Raw genomic sequence first — 21,684 nt, forward strand, 5'->3', positions numbered from 1 at the left:
TATCTCATTTAGTAATCTCTATTGCCATAGGATACTTGCATAATTTGATTCACCATGTGCCGTATGAAAATGTACTCCAGAAACAGATACCCTGCAAAGAGCACGTGATTTAAATCCTTGGTCTCCATAATAGGAAATTTCTTCCTTCTGGGGCCTGACAATGCCTACACCTTGTTTCAAATCCTTCCACAGAAGTCCAGTTTTATCCCCTGTTTCAGTCAGATTCTACAGATATCTAGTCTAGCAGACTTTACATATCTCCAGCCAGTGAAGATCACTCAGCAGGATTGATGCTTCTGCCATTCATACAACTGTAGTATGAATGTCTAGTCTCTTCATCTTTCAAAAATGCTACCTGCCAATTTGTTTTAAGCCCATCTACCAGACACAGGACCTCTCCTTATGCTCTCTTTCAGCACTCTGGCAATTGCAGCACATATGTCCCATCTCACTTTGAATTCAGATTTTTTATATACACACAGATGACAGGAGGCCCATTAGAGGTATTGCTGTTCCTGGCTGACGTATATTTTTGGAGGTTTGGTTGTTTCTTTAAACAACACAGTTCAGGTCAGCTAGAGTGCTAGGTTTATCACTTTAGTTCAAAAATCCAAGTGTTGCCAAGTGACAGATAAAAACTGTGGAAAGAAAATCAGAATTTTATTTCTGTAAGTGCAGGCCTTTGTTGTTTCTATTTGTGGAGGTTTTCGCTGTTGCCTCCATTGGCTCTTTTTTATCCAGTAGTACTTTGTGCTTATCCAAAGCCTATACGCAGGCTGCTTGGGGCATTCAGTCATCTCGGTCCATGGCAGCTGTATGACCAAATGTGACGTCACTCGGAAGAGTGACCCAAAGAAAGCACTTATCTCACTTAGTTGAAGGCGTCCAAGTACCATGTAACTCTTCCAAGAAATCTATTACCTCAACTTCCCCTGTAGTAAATAAGAAGGGACTTGTACTCCTGTAAATGAGGTATCTATAATACGTATGATGAATCATACTCAGGAAGTCCCTCTCTCTTATTACTCACCAGAAAGGAAGTCCAATGGTCAATATGAACACAGCAAAAACAGGCAAGAGAAACTGCACAGAAAGCAACTCCTTTGTACTTAATCAAAATCTTCTTGAGTGTCCATATTATTTACTTACTAGTAGTTCTACAATTGCGGGAATTTAATTTCCATAATCTTCTCATTTTTTGACTTCCCTGGTCACTGCAGGGAAGTTGAAACTAGACAATCTTTAAGGGTCCCTTCCAATCCAAACCAGTCTACAATTCTATGATAGTCTTTGTGATAAAAAATTTCTTTGGCAAACTGCCTGTGACTTCCCTATGTTCCATTAGAGCAGCCAGTAAAATAAATGCTTATGTATTTGGATCTTTCTCATCAAACCATAGCAGTCTTCAAATGGAAAGTGATCAATATAATCAAAGCAAATGTAAACACACATATCTGAAATAAATAAATGTGTCAAGTAAAGATTGTGTAGTAGTCTGCTTTTGGATGCTGTGCTGTATGACACATTTGCAGTATGTACTCACAGTTTACCAGAAATAAAGTGAGTTCAGTAAGAGACTGTATTTTATCTGAAAGGTTAAAAGAACATTTAGTAAAAGGACCATGACATTTTTGACAGAATATGGACTACGTCTTAGCAGATTGTTAAGCACATTGCTAGTGTTTGGTAAGTAATGATAAATGGTAATTTAAAATTGCATTTCTATTTTTTTTTAATTTTTATTTATTTATTTTTACACATTTTAAAGCTGAAAAGGGACCACTAAACATTAAAGCAATTCTTGGCTCAACTGATTGACTGAACTGAAATCGTGGTACTGGACACTGTCTCAGTACCAAATGAACACCAGAAAGGCCAACAAGGCACTTAAGGCTCAAAGCTGAAACACTGAAGTATAAGAAGTATCTGCACTCAGCATGTCCTATTAACATCATCTTTATTTCCTTTTTACAAAAAACAGAAATAACAACAGACAAAACATACTCAAAAAATCAATGCTTTTGCCTTGGTCTCACTGAGGAGTTGAGGAGGCAGAGTCCTGGCTGAAACTTTGACAGTATATGCCATTGACAAAGGGGAATAAAGATATAGGACAATATATCCATGCAAGACACAAAGTACAAAATGTGTTCTGTGGCCCAACAAACATTTTGCAGGTTGCCTGTGTCATAACAATTTTCAAATTGTTACTTTTGCTCACTCATGCCTTTACACAGCACAGCTTACAAACAAGTTACATATACACATATATCATAAAATGTTTTGTATATTGGTCTAACTGCTACAAATTAAGGCATCCTAACAGCTGCTGTTTTGCTGGTGAGGAACATGTCTCATTAATTTTTCAAAAAGGATATATTTCAAACAAAGTGAGACAAGTTAAGATATGGTTTAGAGGAAGAATTCCTGCAGCTCTGGCTCTTCAGTACTCTTTTGACTGTTGGGTTTCTGGCTTTTCCCATTGATGTCATCATGCCTGGAGAAAGAAAGAATAAAATTACTCACTAACAACATAGAGGGGTTTGCCTTGTGTTTGTATAGCCTGTTCTACTTCATTTGCAAGTACTGAACTCTAATCAATCTTCCTCTCTCTGTATATTTCTTTCAATATGTACTATACAAAATACTTCTTAATACTATGGATTCTTTCTTGTAGCTCCTACTCTGAAATCAAAATGGTAAAGCAGCAGGACAATGAAGACCTTTTTAAATCATGGCATTAACTGGTACACTGTCATAATATTCTGGTAATAACTGAAAGAATGTCCCAAAATTCCTTTTCTTTTAGCAAAAAGTATCATAATGATAAAAAGGTCCACTACAATAAACATGAGACATATCCTGTTTGCTTCTGACTCTACCTGTAAGGGAATCATCAAGTCTCCATTAGAAGTCATCATAAAGAAATAAACATTTTCAGAAGTTGATTCATTGGACTTACTTTAAGTGTCTACTTAAGTAGAACATGGTGGCAAAAGCCAGAGGAAAAATGGCAAGTAGCAATTCTATTTCTGATATCACAGTATCACAGTATGCTAGAGATTGGAAGGGTCCTCAAAAGATCATCTAGTCCAATCCCCCTGCCGGAGCAGGAGCACCTAGATAATGTTACACAGGAATGTGTCCAGGCGGGTTTTGAATGTCTCCAGGGAAGGAGACTCCACAACCTCCCTGGGCAGCCTGTTCCAGTGTTCCGTCACCCTCACTGAGAAGAAGTTTCTTCTCAAGTTTAAGTGGAACCTCTTGTGTTCCAGTTTGTACCCATTACCCCTTGTCCTATCACTGTTTGCCACTGAGTAGAGCCTGGCTCCATCCTCGTGACACTCCCCCTTTATATATTTATAGACACTAATAAGGTCACCCCTCAGTCTCCTCTTCTCCAAACTATAGAGACCCAGCTCCCTCAGTCTTTCCTCATAAGGGAGATGCTCCACTCCCTTAATCATCTTCGTTGCCCTGCGCTGGACTCTCTCCAGCAGCTCCCTGTCCTTCTTGAACTGAGGGGCCCAGAACTGGACACAATATTCCAGATGGGGTCTCACCAGGGCAGAGTAGAGGGGAAGGAGGACCTCTCTCGACCTATTAACCACCCCCCTTCTAATACACCCCAGGGTGCCATTGGCCTTCTTGGCCACAAGGGCACAGTGTTGGCTCATGGTCATCCTGTCGTCCACTAGGATCCCCAGGTCCCTCTCCCCTACACTGCTCTCTAACAGGTCGTTTCCCAACCTATACTGGAACCTGGGGTTGTTCCTGCCCAGATGCAGGACTCTACACTTTCCCTTGTTATATTTCATCAAGTTATTCCTTGCCCAACTCTCCAGCCTGTCCAGGTCTCGCTGGATGGCAGCACAGCCTTCTGGCGTGTCAGCCACTCCTCCCAGCTTACTGTCATCAGCAAACTTGCTGATAGTACACTCGATTCCCTCATCTAAATCGTTGATGAATATATTAAATAATACCGGTCCCTGTACTGACCCTTGAGGCACTCCACTAGATACAGGCCTCCAACTAGACTCAGCCCCATAGACTACAACTCTCTGGCTTCTCTCCTTCAGCCAGTTCGCAGTCCACCTCACTACCTGGTCATCCAGACCACACTTCCTCAATTTAGCTGTGAGGATGCTGTGGGAGACTGTGTCAAATGCTTTGCTGAAGTCAAGGTAGACCACATCCACCGCTCTGCCATCATCCATCCACCGTGTTATTTCCTCATAAAAGGCCTAAATTACTCCAATATTGATTTTATACTTTACTAGTTCAAATAGCAACTATTTTATTAGTTATCCAGATAAGTATCCTTTTTTCTAGACTATATATCTGAAGTTGTAATTTATCCAGCACTATGCCTGGCAGTGGAATACCTGTTAGGTGAGATCCACACACTTTTATTTTAGAAGTATGCGCAGTTTACCATTTGACAGAAATCTGATGGTAGATTCTGCTGATTGCCCCTGATGTCCGAAACAATTTTTGCTGTTTATAGCTGCAGCTAAGGGGTTTATATTGATATGTTGAGTTAGTGCTTACCTTAATGTACTGTAGATTTCAGATGATCTAAAGTGTGAGAAGGAACTGTTCACTGGCATACATACAAGATGGAAAAAACTACAAGCATTTGCTCAGAGCTGTAACATGCAAGAAAGTAGCCAATCCTTCCAAAAGGGGAATAAAAATCTCAACCCATCCTACATATCCAAAATTTACTCTAGGGACTTGAGAAAAATAGGGTGTATAAAGTTTTAAAAGGACACTAAAAAACGTAGCACAATCCCTTACTAATAAGCTGTGACCAATTTGAAAAAGTAATCTATACAGCCTTGAAGTACTTTGGTATTTGAAATGAAAAAATAAAACAAATGAAATAAACAGAAGCTGAAAAAAAGAAGCTGGAAACTGGTGGACAGGAATGTCATCTGACTCAAGGTAGATTTTTGTATAATGACTTTGGATTTCAGAAGATGCTAATAAAATTTGCTGTATCTACAGTCTACAGTCACTGTGGGCTAGTGACCGTGTCCAGAAATATAACCCTCCCATATAACAATCTATAAAGGTTTTAAACACCAAAGACCATCCTATTTTCAGAAAGGTTCTTTTTCAAAACAGCTCTGAAATGGTATTTACACAGTCTCTACAGACCTTACAGGGAAAATTCACATAGTGTCAAGGGGCTTGTAGGGCATATGATGGTGATGTTCTTCTGTTATTTAAATTTCACAGGCTGCAGGGCAGCATGCAGTGGACTAATAACAGGAACCTATTTTGCTGTTCAAAAAGCACAACACATGATAAAAGGCATAACAAAAGCTGGCTAAGAAGCTCCGAGAGCTTTGGGTCTGATTTCTGAAAACCACAATACGCCTTCCTTCTTATGTGATTTTTGGAAATCTCATGCCAACAGTCTCTGGCACAGTTTCTCTTTCTTCTCCTAATCTGTGGGTACTCCTCTCCTAATCCGTGGGTACTTCTCTCCTAATCTGTGAGTACAACAACAGACTCGTTCAACTGTGCCGCTAGTGCACTCTGCTTCTTGTTTCCTATTCTCTGGTTTTCCACATGCCCACCATCACAGGGACAGCTTCAGGACATCGTGCTTGGACCAGAAGTGCCCCTAGGCACTTCTTGGCAAAACCTTCACGCTTCCAGCAGGTGATTCTGCAGCTCTGCAGCAGCAGCCAAACCCCTCCTGTCCGTTGCTGCTTCTGGGTAAATGCTGTGCGGCCAGGGACTTCTCACACAAGAACATTTACACCAGGCGATACCAAATTACAACAACTGGCGACATCTGGGAGATAGCTCTAACATAAAGATGAGATTAATGGTTTTGTGTTACTCCATGGACTCGACAGGCAGCTGGGTGTTTTGACTGGAGGCTGCCCAGTGATGGTCCCTCAGACTGCTGCTGTGCAGTCAGTTTTCTGCACTACAATTTCCCACTTTGTTTTCAGGAGAGAATGAAACTTCTTGGAAATATTGCAGTTCCACCTGGTTTCACATATACTGTGCCAATGACTTCAGAACAAGACTCCCATTTCCATTATGGAAATTGAGTTTTTAAGCAGGGGAAGATCCTGGCTTTAGAAAAAAAACCAACCTAACAACAACAAAATTAGGTGTTTAGAAAAGAGTAACCTGAAAGGAATTTAGGCTTTGAAAAATACAGAATGACTATTTTATAATTTTCCCTTCATATGTACAATTATGGTGTTAACAGCAGTCATTTCCAGGCCTAATGAAAGGACTTACACCTCAGTTTAACAGAAAAAAATGATAATCACAAAAATTTGTGAGTGTGAAGAGCTGAATAAAAATGATAATAGGTAATTTTTACAAAGCATTTGCTTGTCACATAAAATCCCATTTTGTCAAATGTTATTTTTTCCAGTATATCCTTATGGACCTTGAGAGACCGGTCTCTATTTGCCTGAATAGTCCTGATGGAACACGTCTAAATTAAGGAGTTTGAATACAGTCAAAGTTACCAGACTTTTAAAACCAGATTTAATGCCAAAGTAAGAAAAATGTGTGAAAACAGGAGAGCACTAGACTTAAAAGTACAGCATTCTGCCTCATGTTCTCTGTAGTCTCCATTTAGAGATGAACTGTAGTTGTTTTGCTCTCCTCATGAGAGGAAATTTAACTTCCATTCTCATCTGGTACTTGCCTTTTATTCAAGAGAGGCTGAATACTCAGCCAAAGTGTGCTATACTCCCTGGTGGATTTACAAGTATGAATACCTTCTATACTTACTTGGACTCAAAATCTGTAGCCAGTTCAATGGTGACATCAGCAGAAATCCATCATACATTTCTGCTTTTCTAGGAACTCACATATTTATCTGTTCATCTATTTCCCTTCTTACGTATCAATCAGTTACAGTATTTCAGTTATGAATAAAGTTAGCAAAGACATGCAATTTGAAAAAACAAAGCAACATTAATGCTAAATATCACCATGCATAAGCACATACCAAGCATAGTTACACAGAAGTTCTTCATTCAGCATGCTAGAGGAAAGACTGGTGTAGCTGAAGCAAGGACCCTAAGGAAGTACAACATCATATCAGTTAAAAACAAGCACTGAGCTTCCTGCATACATAACACAGAAGGCAAACAAAACATGCAAATAGCCACAATAACATTTAAACAAATTTCCTTTTGAGTTAGTAAATAAGGCTGAATCTGTCACCTTGTTGAGATGTGTGCTTTGGTCCTTTGGTTTGGTATGAAAATGTATTCTTCCCACAATTTTGATGTTGGCCACAATGACATGCAAACATGGCCTTTTCACAGATGTATTTTACAGTGTGTCAATACTGTTACAATTACCTCATCTAATTCTTCAAATTTCTTAGGGAACTGTGAAAACTTCTCATAACCTTGCACTCTTATCAGAACACCTTTGAAGACAGACCATCTTTTCTCTGTCACTATAAAATCTGAATCACTCTTAAAAAAAATTGCCACTGTGTTATTAAAATAATTGTGTTAAATTGGCTGTTTGACTAGAAGGCGTATGCCTTTTAAAGGCTCGAATCAGTAAAATTCATAGTGTGATTCTGAGTAAAATTTAACAAATGCAGTCCCACTTCAATGGAGTTTATGAGGTCCCATTTTAATTTTGTATTTCATTTCATATTCTGCTGTAGCACTACTGTTCTAGCACTACCCACTAATATGGACTACTCACTGTTTCCCAGTTCTCTTTTTCCACTCTTTCTTTTCCATGCTCATTTTGCCTCCTCTATGCCTAAGATTTTCCTGTGTTTTTCTCCCACTACCTTGTCATACTTTTTACAGTATATAATTCACTATTCCTCCTCCTTTTGGCCTGCTTTATGTACTTTTTTAATCTTGAAATTATTCTTTTGCCTCATGTCTTTCCATCCACCCATTCCCTCCCACCCTGTCTTTCACAGAGGATTAAATTCTCTGCCACTGCCTCTCACTCAACTCTTTATCATGTCTCCAGATGCTAGCACTTCTCTCAGCTCTACAAATACATGGTGCTCACAGCATTTCCTACCTGCCTCCTTAATTCAATGCCTCTTTCTTTCTTTTGGAAGATACATTTTTTTCTCAGAGTGTTTTCTCTTTACTATTAAAAGGAGAGCCTTAACTGGAGACACTACTCTTTCTGTTGTGATTCCAGAAAGGGAACTCTTGGGAATCACCTGGATCCAGTACATTTTCCTGCAGACCAGTATGATATGCTGTGCCACAGAAGACTCCATACTATGAGAAGAGGGTGGGCAAAGAAGGGTACTGATGGCTTTAACACCTAGGGGAAGGCTGTAGCTCCAACAGAGGTAGGAAGGACCATCTCTGCTATTCTTCCTCTTTGTGTTCTACCACTTATTTTTACCATGTTGCTCTCATTAGTATTGGCTATAGAACAGGACAGGGCTAGATCCTCAATTATTCACTCCTCAGAAATCACATGGATTCAAATGTGACATTCTCACTGTATGACTTGTCACACAGAGCAACAACAAACATCTCCAGGTGAGTCATGTCTCTGCAGAAAGCTTTCAACACAGAACATGTGAATCATGTGCACCAAGAATACAGACTCTGCACACAAGCAATACCTATGTAAATACTCTTTGAAAAAGCCTTCTAAAATTAAAACAAAGACGAGTTTTCTCAGTCAAGTATTTGTGTGCATCCTTTTGCTACAGGAAGGCAGGAAGAAGAAGCTGTCAAACTTATACACTGCTTAAAGAGACAAGAGTAAAAAAAAAAGGCCCTTCCTCCTTTCAGTGCACTCACTGGCTTGTTTCTTCCTTTTGTGAGAGCTGCTGGATTTCCCTTGCTGTCTGCCATCTTCCTTCCTAATGAGGCAAAAGGCAGTGTAGATGAGGTTTTGATCAGGTTAGCTGTTTGACAGTTGTTGTTGTTATTTTGGTTGCCACTCAGTGTCTCCATTATGGACCGAAAGGTTCCAAAAGGCCTTTTTAGCTGATCCGCTGCTGTCTCACCAGAAGCAGGTGGAGCCCGCACAAGTCCTTTGCCCCGCTCCTTATCCTTTTCCTCATTTAGTTCTGGTTCTGCTAGCTCCACCTGCACTACAGGCTCCTCAAAAGTTACTCGAAGTTTCAAATTTTGGGAGGTTCTGCGCTTTGAAGATGGAGACTTGAGAGCACTCTTAGGGCTGGTGGCAACCTTTTGAGCAGCATCCATGCTGGATGGAGAGTTATCTCCACAAAACTGGTTCTGAGGAACAGTACCAGGCTGATAAGGGGCTTCATTATCCGGATCACTGTTCTCTGAAGTAGGGGAAGGACTGTGGCCATCCACAGACTTGGAGACCCTGATACCAAAAGGGAAACGGCGTCCTCCTCCGGAAGTATGTTTCTTAATCATCAGGTGCAAACTCTCTGTGCTCTCAACACTCTCCACTATGGGCTGAGGCCTTGGTTTGTCAGTTCTTTTGATAGGGGTGTTCTTGTGGTCCTCAGAATTAGCCGAGTCTGTGTCAGACTCACTAAGTGACCTCTGCATCAGTTGCCTCAGTCTGGCTAACTTCAGCTCCCTCTTCTCTGGCAAAATCTTCTTCACGTTCTTGGAGGATGCATGAGTATCCTGAAATTCCAAAGTAAGCTTTTCCTGTGTACAGACATTTTCAGAGATTTCCTTCCCTAACAACTGGCGTAAGATTTTATCTGAGTCCTCATCTTTTGTCTTGGCTCGAGTGCGACTAGAAGTTCCCAAGCTGCCAAGAATATGAATCCCATCTTGGGTGTTTAATTTACTTTTTGGTGGAGACAATTCATCTGCTTCAGATGGTTTCCACAGGGGTTTGCCAGAAGCAGGAGATGATGGTAAGCTTAAAGAAAAAAAGAGGAGAAAATACCACAGCCAAATTAATGCACATATAAAATGTGAAACTGCCATTTCCAGTGTATGTGTCTGTCTCAGCTTATTGTTACTTACTCTCTTCATTGCTACCCACATGGAGCTCATTACTATGATGCCACAGCAAGGATTACACAGAGAAGGATGTAACTCTGCTTCCACTCCTAATTAGGATTTGAGTTTCACTTTCTCTTACAAAGAAAACCCCTTGAAATTAAAACTTAGAATGGTTGTTTCAATGCCAAAGATGACTTTACTAGGAAAACTTTAGAGAAACCACTGTTTCCTATTTGTGGGAGTTGACATGTTTTAAAAGGTGAAAAAACCCTGTGAGGCCAAGTGCCTCCTATCCAAAAAAAAAAAAAAAAAAAAAGTGGGTTATTCTAAATACTGTGAAATTACCAGCTATCTGTATAGCAATTGTTTAATAAATCTAAACTCCATCTGGTATTAAGTCTGGCCATATAAGACCTCATAAAAAGTCAAGGTGATTTGTGCTCAAAACCTTTTCAGATATGAAATACTGAAAAGTATGAAAAAGGTGACATGAATTTATTTCAACACTATTAGAATAATGAAGTTCAGAACTCCAAAAGTTATAGAACAAGGAAACAGACTCAAAGAAGTCTGATTTGCAAAAAACATAAATTCTAGAGACCATTTTTTTCTCCATGACATGTGCTAGAGCTCATAATACTCTGCATTCTTATTTTAAACCTCTTTACCTCTAAGCAAGGATAAGACGATAAAATTAAGGTTAGTATGAGGCAGTGAATTCATACAATTAATTTATTTTCTCACAAGCAACTTCTGATGAGTCCATAGTTCTCATAGCGTATAAAATTCACTATGCCTGTATTAGCCACCTCATCTTCAATTCATTTTCTGCTGCTTCTCCTGTGGCAAACTGAAATAAACATGAAAGAATATGCATGTAGCTACCACAGACATTCCTAGTAAAAATGATAGGTTCTCTTAGATCTGCTACTGGCTGCTTGGATGATGATAATATTCACAAATGAGCTCTAGCTGGAAGGAAAAGTAGTACCCAACTGTGAAGTAAAACATTAAATAACAGAGCATCATTTTCAAACTTCCTTACTTAACTAAAAGGATACTGAAACCTACCTTTTTACAGGAATAATGAATGATGAGATATCTGCTCTCAAATGATCTTATCTGATACTTAAAGAAAAGAGTCCTGGTTCTCGCCAGTACTCATATGTGAGACCAGTCAGCAAAAATCGCTCAAACCAAATAAGCTGAAACAGATATTGGTCTTATTGTTCCTGTTGAGCTGGCAGACAGGGAAGACAGAGACCATGATTTAAAAAAAAGGGACAAAACAACTCTTTCCAGTGTGGTTTTCTATTTTAGGAGTTTGGAGTTTACAGCCATTTCCTAGCTGAAATTCCTTCATACATGCACCTCCAATCCCAATGTCCTTGTTATCTACTTCTGTAACTTTTTGCACTTGTCTGAAGCACTCACACATTAAATTGAGGGACATGGAGCACTTGTCCAGAAAAGTATTTGGGATTCTGTGAGAGTGGAAAAAAAGCAGTCACTGAATCTATGAATTCATACTTGATGACCCAAAGCTCTGACCATCAATATCTGCAGAAGCTTTTTTGTTAACTTTACATTTTAACATATATGAAATTCCCTAACAACTCTGAAACAAGGAGCACTGTATGTGTCTTCCAGAGAGGAAACTGGATTAGAAGATTATGACAAATTGAGTCCTATTTGCATGTGAGTTATTTAATTCCTTTCAAAGTTTTCTTCAGATTGTTATCAGACAGAAGTCATGTGCTCGCCTGACTTCCATGCATCACACTGGAAGTCTATGGCAGAAGTCACAGAGGTATGTTAGCAGGCTCCAGATCCAGTCAGCTGTCTTTACTTCCCTCCTCACTCAGTTTGTGTGTATTTCTGGCACTTCTGACAGGATATGTAAACAGTATACAAAGTTTTTGGAATTTTGACTTTCCATCGATCTAATGAAGCCAAAAGATTTAAGAAGCATAAGGAGTCTTACTAATCTGAAAGCAGGTTTTGTTGGCAACTGGACGAATTATTGCTGGAGGTACTGTATGGACCATTATAAGATCAAACTTTACAACTTTTCTAGGCTCCTCTGCTGTTCATCTAATACAACATATATTCTGTTCTACTGTAAATCTGATTTTCACTCTATTGGGAAATAGGGACTGTTCATTTCATAGTCAAAATTTCCAATAATTATACGACATTACACACTTTTACATTCTAGAAGCTCAGCTTCAAGCCCACAAAAAAAAACCCAACATATAGCATTTAGCCAGGTCATAGCTTCTCCTGACAACTGATATACCATGAAACTATGCAAATCCAGACTGCAGCACAATTCTAGTCACCTTACCTTGGGGACATGGGCAGTGACTTGCCCTCAGACCGCTGGGCTTCTAAAAGCTGCTGGAGTTGGTTCTGTAATGTAACACGTTCCACTGTCTGCCTGCAAGAAAATGTAAGACTGTTTACCCTGAATTGTAAAACTGTTAGCATTAACAACCTACAGGATAACTGATCCTACCCATTCAACTTTATATTCAAAAAATAAATCCTTTTCACCTATACTTTACATAGTAAGTAAAAAGAGAAATTATAAATAATAGCTTGTACTTGTCTCTGAATTCCTGTGGATATTTTGTGATGACTGCACAAGATCAACTGAGAGATTTCTCCGAATCATTACCTGTCAAAGATTATTTATTGTAATTCATATAAGGAAAATGTGGAAGCAGCAGTTCATTGGAACCAATTGACTTACAGAAAATAATAGCAGAGAAACAAAGATACGGCAGAACAAATGTAGGGCCACTTGATTCTTACTTGTTACCATAAAGGAAGAGGAAAGGGTCAGATTAAGAAGTCACTTCCTACATTTTGTAGTTGGCTTTTACTGAGCTAAATGATAGCTCCGACAACTGCTCCCTACTCTTCTATCCGCAAATAAACTCAGAGAGGAGCCTTTGCCCACTGGTCTAATCTTCTTCAACTGCAGAATGAAGCTAAGTATGATCTCTGTGTGATTCAGTGGAGTAGGAAAAAAACACATCTGCCTGCTGCCCAAATGTATCACAGATCCTACCTGTGCTTTACACTAACTTTATACTCAGTAGTGCTGTACCTACTGTAGCCTTCAGTCTGGTGTGATCTGCACTGATTTGTATATAACTTTAGAGACCATTGTTTAAAAAATTGTGATAGTACATAGTAATTGTTAGTATTATGAAAGTGACATCCATACTACAGACTCCATTCACCATCGAAATGTAATCATAATCTCTCTTATCCTGCCACATTCTTATTTTCATCAGAAAGACTCAGTTCTACAAGATAACCTGCAAACCTTCCAAGTAGTTCTATAAAAATGAAGGCTTAGCTCTATTTGCCTAAAAAGTTTTTCTCCCGTTTCCCTCCCATTCAATTTAGACCTTCCATTCTAACATCAAAACACCCACACCTTTAGCTTGTCAACCACTACAGTTAACATTCCATCTTGTTTAGTGACCTCTAAGTTCCAGTGCTTCTAAACACTGCACAGACAGAATTATTAGGAAACTACTGAGAAACCAAAGAGACTTACAACTTCTTGTTACTCTGTGTATGGTACCTTTCATCTGGAATATAATTGGTACATTTGGTTTTATTTCCTGGTCCTCATAAAATCACCATGTGAAAATGACTTTTTACCTGCTTCTTCCAGGCTCTGCTTCTGTTGCTGTAGAAGTAATATATTTTTAGTACTTTAATTCTTGTTGGATCTGCAGAACTAATACAGTTCTCCACCAGTGAGCTGGACTCTTTCTTAGCTCACATGCCATCAGCAGAAGAGTTAGCTGAGTTCCAAGTGCAGCCTTTGAAACTGGCAATGTGAAAGCCAGAATGACTCCAGATGACTTTTTAGACTACAGGTTGTACTTGCAGGGCTGGCAGAAAACCAAACTTTTTAGTTTTAAGATATCAGAGTGGATCTGAAAACTGCTACAGAAATAAAGGTAGGATTTTCACATACTGAATTACCATCACATGCTTTATGTAGATCCTTTCTTCTTTTAATTTTCCATCTTCCTTCCTCTTGCCTACACACTTCCTTAGATTATTTTAAAATGACTCCTACCATCTGTCAACATTGGCTTATATTGCAACTTCCCAGATACTCTCTTTTAAGAGCCAGGGAAATTTGCATTTTGAGATTAGATTGTGATGCAGTTTGTCTGCTTTATTTGCCATTTATACTTCCTTCAACTTCTATTTCTAAGTATCTAACTAATGTAGCTAACAGCTTCTTATGCTTTTAGCTGTAATGGAAATCTCTGACACCTCTTCTACTGAGTTAAAGTTCTCATTCCACTTAAACATCTTATTATGCTAAAAGAATTGAAGCTTCCTCTATTTTCACAGTTTAACTAGTTAGCAAATAGCTCACAGAAACCCACACATCTTGCCAGAACTGTCCCTAAAGGTATATAACATACACATATATATTTAACATAACATTGAAAATGAGGGATCATAACTTCTTGGGATATTTAAGCATTAAAACCACCCTGATTTGGGAGACAGGATCACTATAGCTTCAGGAGTAAAAAAGTCTACCTACTTTATGATGTTTAATGCCCAAATTTTGAAGGTCTTAGCTTAGACAATGTTCACAGTAAGTAATATGTAAGGACACTTCCGTGTCTACTTAGACAACTGTGGATTCCCACTACCGCCTAATGGAATCAGGGAGCTCAGCAACTGAACAAGGAACAGTCTGAGGCATTGGGCTCTACTGAAGTATCTGTCATAGCATGTTTCCTTACTTATCTGCTTTGTTTCAAATAAAGGAATGGCCACTCTATGAAGCTAAAAATAGAACAGCTGAACTAAGTAGAAAAGAGACGAATGGATAATTGTGAAGTATATACTGGGTTTCTTATTATATGTCTGTATATCATTTACTACCAAAAAAACACCCCCAAAAAAAACACTCTCCCCCCCCAAACCTAGCCCAATACAAAACCCCCAAACACACTAGCAACTTGCACACACCATAGCACACCTCTGCAATAACTTTTTTATTCAGCTGTTTTTCAGCTATTCCTCTGAAGTTTCAGGAAAACCATGGATTTTGTTTACAGAACACAGAAAAGTGTGTTTACGGAACACAGAAAAGAGGATATTAAACCACTCTCTCATCTTCATCTTTTGACTCATGGTTTGCTTTGATCTTTGCCTTGATAGAGATTTTGGCTTGTGTACCAGAAGGATCAACAAGTCTCTCACTGATTAACTGCTTTGCACATCCAGGCCCATAAACGTAGGACGGTGCAGCCCTCTGGGAGTGCAAGTAGAACTGTCTGTCATGAAGCAGAATTGTAAAAGTAGTCTAGGGAAGCATTAATTTTATGTCAGTAGTTCTGATCTGGTCTCTTCAGGCCAGGAAAGTCCAAACGATACAAATCATTACTGCTAATGTCATCAGTGCTAAAAAGTATGTATTTGTGAAAGTAGGAATTCTCTACACTGGCATCTACATTTTTTTAAGCAGATTAAATCAGTGAGGAAATAACTAAGACTTTAAGACTTATGAGATCTCAGGAACTAAAATGAAAGGCAATATTTTGTATAGACTCTGCAAGAAACTTTTGTGTCATAAGCATTTTGTTTAATTCAGAAAGTCCTACTGGATTGAGAAAAAATCTATAATTAGTAAGAGATGTAAACATACATACACTTTTATTTTGAAACCAGAAACAGTTGGGTTTTTTTAGTTCCTTCCCTCTTTTGAGAAAAAGTCTCAGTTAATACTCTTGTGAAGATTCAACAGAGCATTTGTAGTTGAGCTGCTTTGGACCAAAGAGCTGAAAGATGTGAATACTCCGGCAAAATGTGATTTTACTGTTTTGGTTGTAGGCCTTCTTTTCAGGAATGGCTCCAAAAAGTGAGATGAATTGGGATCACTCTTCTCTAGAACTGCTCTGTGTTGCCTTGATGATTGAGGGCTCATGAAAAGAGAGCAAAAGAAAGTACTTCCTTCTTTGGTTTAGGACCTTTGAAGACAGGTCTTGGTAGGTGCTGGTCTAAGACAGTTTCTGTGCTGCTATTCTTGCACGATATCAACCACTCTGGTCTTCCTGTAGCTGGGGAGATACAGTGTTACCAGAGAGAGGCTACTAAGCACCGAGAATAAAAGAAGACTGAATGATCAGCTTGTGTTTACAGCAGTTGAGGGATGGCTGGGAAGCACATTATGTGTTGATACGAACCATTCACATAATCCATCATGATGCAATCATAGCTCCTCTGTCTCTAGAACTTTGTCCATTAACATCAGCAGAAATAGGTGGAGGAAATACAGCTGATTTAGCCAAGTTGGAGATATCCTTAGGTAAATGCAGTTTGAAGTGATAAAGCATAAACTGGACTTCCATCTGTTGCTATCTGGTGCTTTCAGGATCTTCAGAGCTGCAGTAACCAATGAATTCTCCTGTTATGCTAGAGGTAAATATCCTTGAGAAGATGCCAATGCCCAGGCATGTACTTGGATTTTTATGTAGGATGGGCCTGCAAAGCAGTGGAAGATTTTTCTGTCATCCTCTATAGCTCCTGAGCATGGGCCTCTGAACATGGTCCATTGCGTCTATCAGAGCCATTCACAGCCTGAAGCTTGGAGCCCAAATAGCCACATAGAAGCTGATCTTTCAAGCAGAAAATAGAGTATTTCACTGCCTCAGTAAACTGCAATAGGATTGCACAAGACTCAGTCTCTTTGTAGACATGGAAGAAAAGACTGATGCTGCAGTTACTGGAGCTAAATCTGAAGCCTGAAAAAATAGGCTGCTGAAAGGAAGCAGATTTAACTCCAGCTGAGACAAGTAAAGGAACCCACCAGGAGCCAGATAAGAATAATTTAAATGACTTCTTATGCGTGCAGTCTGTAAGATGACAGGGAGAGACTTGAAAAAGTGGCAGTATTTTTGTCAGAACTAGACTATTTCTCTGGGGGTAAACAGCCTGCTGGCTGGCGTAACAAGTCTTTCTTTTCCATAGGAGAGATATCAAATACTGGGTGAGCACTGAAAAGAATTGAAACATGGAGAATCTGAGGTCGCCATTCTTACTTCTTGGTGTGTGCAATTTTTTTCCTGCTGAGTTATGAGGAAATTTCATTATATACATTGAGATGATTCAGATGGTAATGCAGGCTACTCAAGAAATACCCTATGTTCTCTTTTTTTTTTTCCTTTTATATCAGCTGATTTGTATATTTTAGTATTTCCCAGCAAATGAACCAACCACAAAACACCTGGTACATAGGATTATCAGAAACTATTTTCATGGCTTGTGGTAGCTGACAAGCTCTTCATCATGCATCTAAGTCAAAACAATGTTAGGTCAGTGCTGATGGTTTCTAAGAGTCTTACGAACCTGTCAACATTACTAAGTCACAGTAACTGCATCTACAATAAAAGCAAGCAACTGCGTAAATTCATGTTTCAAAATAACAGGCCTTTTACAGAATGTTTAATAAAACCCGAACAAAAATATTCAAACCAGCTCCTATGAAGAAAAAACAGAGCGTATTTCCTAAGAAGCCACTGTGGGCTTTGGTGACCTTTCAAGTCCAACCTCCCCCCCCCGCGCAACTATTATTTTCATTATTTTTCCCAACATCAACCCCCAGCACTGTAATTAGAAAAAGAAACTCACTGTATATAAAAGCATGCTATGTGAACAGAAATTATGATCATCAACAATGTGATCCCTAGGTATGCAAACAGAAAAGGGACTATATTGCTTCATACATACCCTGTTCCACTCCTTTCATCTATGTTCACAGCAAACTGCCTACAAAGAGAACAGCTGAAAAACTGAGCTGTTAAAGGTGAAGGGGCAAATTCTTGAGAACAGGAAAGAGTGGAGAAATAAGGTAGAAATATGACTTGAAAGTATCATACACAAGAAGCAGAAACGAGACACTGCTAATAAATTAAAGACAAAGTAGGGTATTTTAAGAATGATTCCAATGCTAGCAATGAAACACTTACTCCTTTAGCTGCTTAGTTAGCTTGACCACCTGAGAGGCCAATGACATACATGTCTCCACAACTACCAAGTAGCGGGAGCACATGGTGTGCCCATGTCGCTCAGCACTTTGTGAGGGTTTCTCTCCCACGTGGTTTTGCATGGTGACATTTGCTCCATATTCAACCAATGTCTGTAAAAACACAAAAAGAAACACTGACATCTGTAAATGTTTCTGTTCTGACTTCTAGTTAAGCACAATATTGACTGGGCCCAAATCACTCCTGAATAAAATGCTTGGAAATGCTGGTCTAAGCCAATCACTTTTAAAAATTGGTCACTTGCAAGTCTGTATGCAGACTGAGCTCAAAACACATACCATCAAAATCTAGCAGTCAGGTGCAAGGATAACACAGAAGAAATGAGCTGTTGTTCAGAAGAACTAAGAAAAGGCTATATTCTTCTTTCCTCTCTCTTTGGAGTTCTACTCAGTCTTCTGTTCGCTTGTTTGTACAGTACACTATGACTTTTAGTATTCGTAGAGTGAGCAGGACTACCAAATGAAAACACAGGACTTACTTTCAGGTACCTTATAACCAATACTGAGCCACAGTAACAAAAGTTTTTCAGATGCATGTGTCTATGCATTACTGAACGTTGTGCTAAATTTGCACATGGTAATTTTAAAAAAGAAGACACAGGCAAGTGCAATTAAAATGACTTGATAACATCAGGGTCCAGGGCAGACTGAACACACTGCTAGCCAATTTATAGAAGACGGTGATCAGCTGTATTGGCTTACCAGGTCTGGTATCTACTGTTCTTGGGATCTCTGTGCTGCATTGCAACACACCCTTAGAATCTCATTTTAGGAGAGTCTTTACTACAGTATTTGCTGACTCTCTTTCTGGTTTAGCTCTTAATTTCCTAATTTAAGTTTAAAGCACTCAACAGACAGTCTCAATTTCCTGATTCCTTAGCCAAATGATGTTTGGATAGGAAAAATATGGCAGATACTTTTCAACAATGCCTTTTAAGTCAGACAGACAAAATTTCTTTTTGCAGAAAAAAAAAAAAGTATGTACCATCACTTTACATTTGTTCTGTTGGTTTTGGTTTTGTTTGTTTGCTTGGGGTTCTTTTCTGTATATGTGTTTTTAATGCTGAAAAAAGTCTCATTGCTTTGCACTTGCTTGGTTACATTCTCTGTTCTCTTTTAAAGATATACTCAAATATACGCCAACTTTTAGTCATTAAGAGAAATAATGGCTTATATTTTGATGTATACTCCTGTGTTACTCACAGTGCTAGCAAAGAAACCTAGTTTGTTGCTGAAGAACTATCTAAGTTGTGAGCATGACATTTGAGTTACTTCGGGGACTTGAATCCAGAGCATTGTAAAGGCAAAGAAGTTCTGTCAGATTGATCTCAAGACGTCCAATCGAGACCAAATCTTCAGCCTTTTCAATCCGTTTATGATAATTAGTGTTATGCACTATTTGCTTTACTGGTGTGCATTTAAGATAGGACCTAAATATTCTCAGCAATGTTCAGACACACATTGCTCATAGCACTTTGGAAAAAATTCTGAACAAAATCATAATGCATTCTTAAACTACAGCATTATTGACATCACACATACAGATGAAGAAGAGGTATTGCGTGGCTGAGCTCTTGGTTGACTTATGCAAGCAGAGTTGGTAATCCACCAAGCATTGGAGTGGCCTTGTTGACTAAGAACACCAGCCACAGAGACCTCTACATCTGCTTACAGAGAAGAGGAATGGTGATCTGTCTGGGCTTCTAAATCTATAGAGAAAGGGAACTTACCAAAAGTCTGTCACTGCATCGCATGTCAATAAATTTGGTTTAATTTTCTGATAAAGAAAATAAAGAAGGGAAAGTTCTGTAGAAAGCAATCTTATAGTTTGGAACATGGTAAGAGCATCACCAGCTCAAAGAGAGAGCCAGAGAATCACTGACAGCTGGTGACCCTCCATCTTTTGTAATGCTACTTAGAATCTCCATGCCCGCTTTATCACTTCTTTCCTTTTACCATATCATTCACTGTATATTGTTTTAAATTAGACTATAAACTCACTTGGAAGAAGGCTTATTTTGCGTAGAGCACAACAAAACCTCAACTACGCTTAAGACTGAGGTGTTCATGAAGTGACACTACTAACATTGTATATTTTTGTTGTCATTAGATATTTTCATGTTTTATTTCTCCTGGTTTCACTTCAGCACAAAACACTTTTTGATTTCTACATTTATCTACAATAAAATAATATTGAGAATTCTAAGCTATTTATTAAGGTTCATTCTTCACAGGGAAAGCAGGGCTATTCTCTTTTTTGTTTTGTTTTATCCATGAAAACAGCCTGCAGATGTCACCACTCTGTTCAAACTCATCTACTCTCATTTCTCTTTGAAATTCATTGTCCATCTTGATGAGGCACTGTTGAGTTAGCAACACACCCTACCACAGTAGTGCTCCCCCCCAGTAAATCATCAACATTTCTTCTATCCACTTTTTTTCAACTGATTATAGTTTGTCACAATACAATATTAAAACCACTAAAATTAGCATGGATGTGATGATCTTTATTTTTTTTTCTCATGAGGGTTTGTAGAGGGTCCATCCCTGACATCTTAAAAAGACAGACATCAATGAGAAAATGCACAGTCACTTCCTCCAAATCTATTTGACTGTGTTCTTTTCAAGTCTATTCATTCAGCTTGGCTGTCACTTGTTTTCCTTTTTTCATCGTGTGAGACTCTCGAACTGGCTTTAGCAGTCTTCTTGGTGTCCAAGTACATAGATAGACTGCTATAATAATAATAAGCAGCTATGTATCTGCAGATTTAACATAACTGTGCACTCCAGAGAGGTTAGATAATGAGAACTGACTAGCTGTATTTCTTTTAGCATTGAATTAATACAGATTTTCTGTATTTGCAGTGAACTAAGAAGTGCTGTCATATATGGTAACAGGATTAACTCATTTACTGATATGTATCTGAGTCCTTAGACTCTGGGAATTACTTCTCCTTCTCACATAAATTTTCCTCCCCTGCCTGGATTGATCACCTTGATTTCTATTTCTTACCTTTCTGCCACATGGTTATTTATTCTTTTATCTGTTTTTATCCAATGACTAATTTGTTTCTCAAATACATTTCTGAAATAATTTTATTATTATTTCTTCTCCAATCAGCTTTCACTTTAAGTGCTGACAGCACTGAACACTGAAATGTGCTTCTGTAACTAAAGGTTCTAACAACTTTGATGGCCAAAAAGTACATCAGCAATTCAACTGCAAATCTGCAGAGTTGAGATGTTTAACCTAGCCATCCAGTTCAACCTTATAGCTTTTTTGGTATGTCTGCACTTGACAATGGTACTGTAAAGAGGTATCCGAACTGTTTTATTCAGATCTGGCTCCCAGAAGTACTATAGCTGCATAAACCTTCTTAGCAGGACAAACTACCCTTTTCAGTAGCTCTATAAGACACAACTATACTGCTTTCAGTGGCCAGGCCAATTCATTGAGAAATAGTTAGAAATCGGCATTACACTGCATTATTCAGTATAGACACATTCAAAAATTCTAAGTCTGGAAAGAATGGTTTACTCAGGGTGGAAATCCTTCAACATAGATAAACTTATCTGCCAGACTTTGCCTAAGCAGGAGAGCTACAACTATTCACTGGAAAAAGAAATGGAAGGAAAACATCAGAA

General features: G+C 38.7%; 1 protein-coding gene across 4 annotated transcripts in view; it reads right to left on the reverse strand.

Annotated features, from left to right (window-relative positions):
* Positions 1–1,940: 1,940 nt before the first annotated feature.
* Positions 1,941–21,684, reverse strand: part of SNCAIP (synuclein alpha interacting protein) — an 85,446-nt gene continuing 65,702 nt past the window's right edge. For 3 of the 4 annotated variants that reach the window (XM_062604525.1, XM_062604524.1, XM_062604526.1), the window contains 5 exons: positions 17,963–18,132; positions 12,286–12,378; positions 8,796–9,852; positions 6,995–7,065; positions 1,941–2,497 (listed from right to left, as the gene is read on the reverse strand). In XM_062604525.1, the coding sequence (XP_062460509.1) occupies positions 2,413–2,497; positions 6,995–7,065; positions 8,796–9,852; positions 12,286–12,378; positions 17,963–18,132 (1,476 nt within the window). In that variant the 3' untranslated portion in view covers positions 1,941–2,412. The remainder of the gene's footprint in view (positions 2,498–6,994; positions 7,066–8,795; positions 9,853–12,285; positions 12,379–17,962; positions 18,133–21,684) is intronic. The other variant, XM_062604527.1, reaches the window with a different exon arrangement.

The sequence above is a fragment of the Pezoporus occidentalis genome, unplaced genomic scaffold (genome assembly GCF_034315485.1).
Source record: "Pezoporus occidentalis ecotype Australia unplaced genomic scaffold, CSIRO_AGI_Poc_V1 ctg86, whole genome shotgun sequence".
Classification (NCBI taxonomy): domain Eukaryota; kingdom Metazoa; phylum Chordata; class Aves; order Psittaciformes; family Psittacidae; genus Pezoporus; species Pezoporus occidentalis.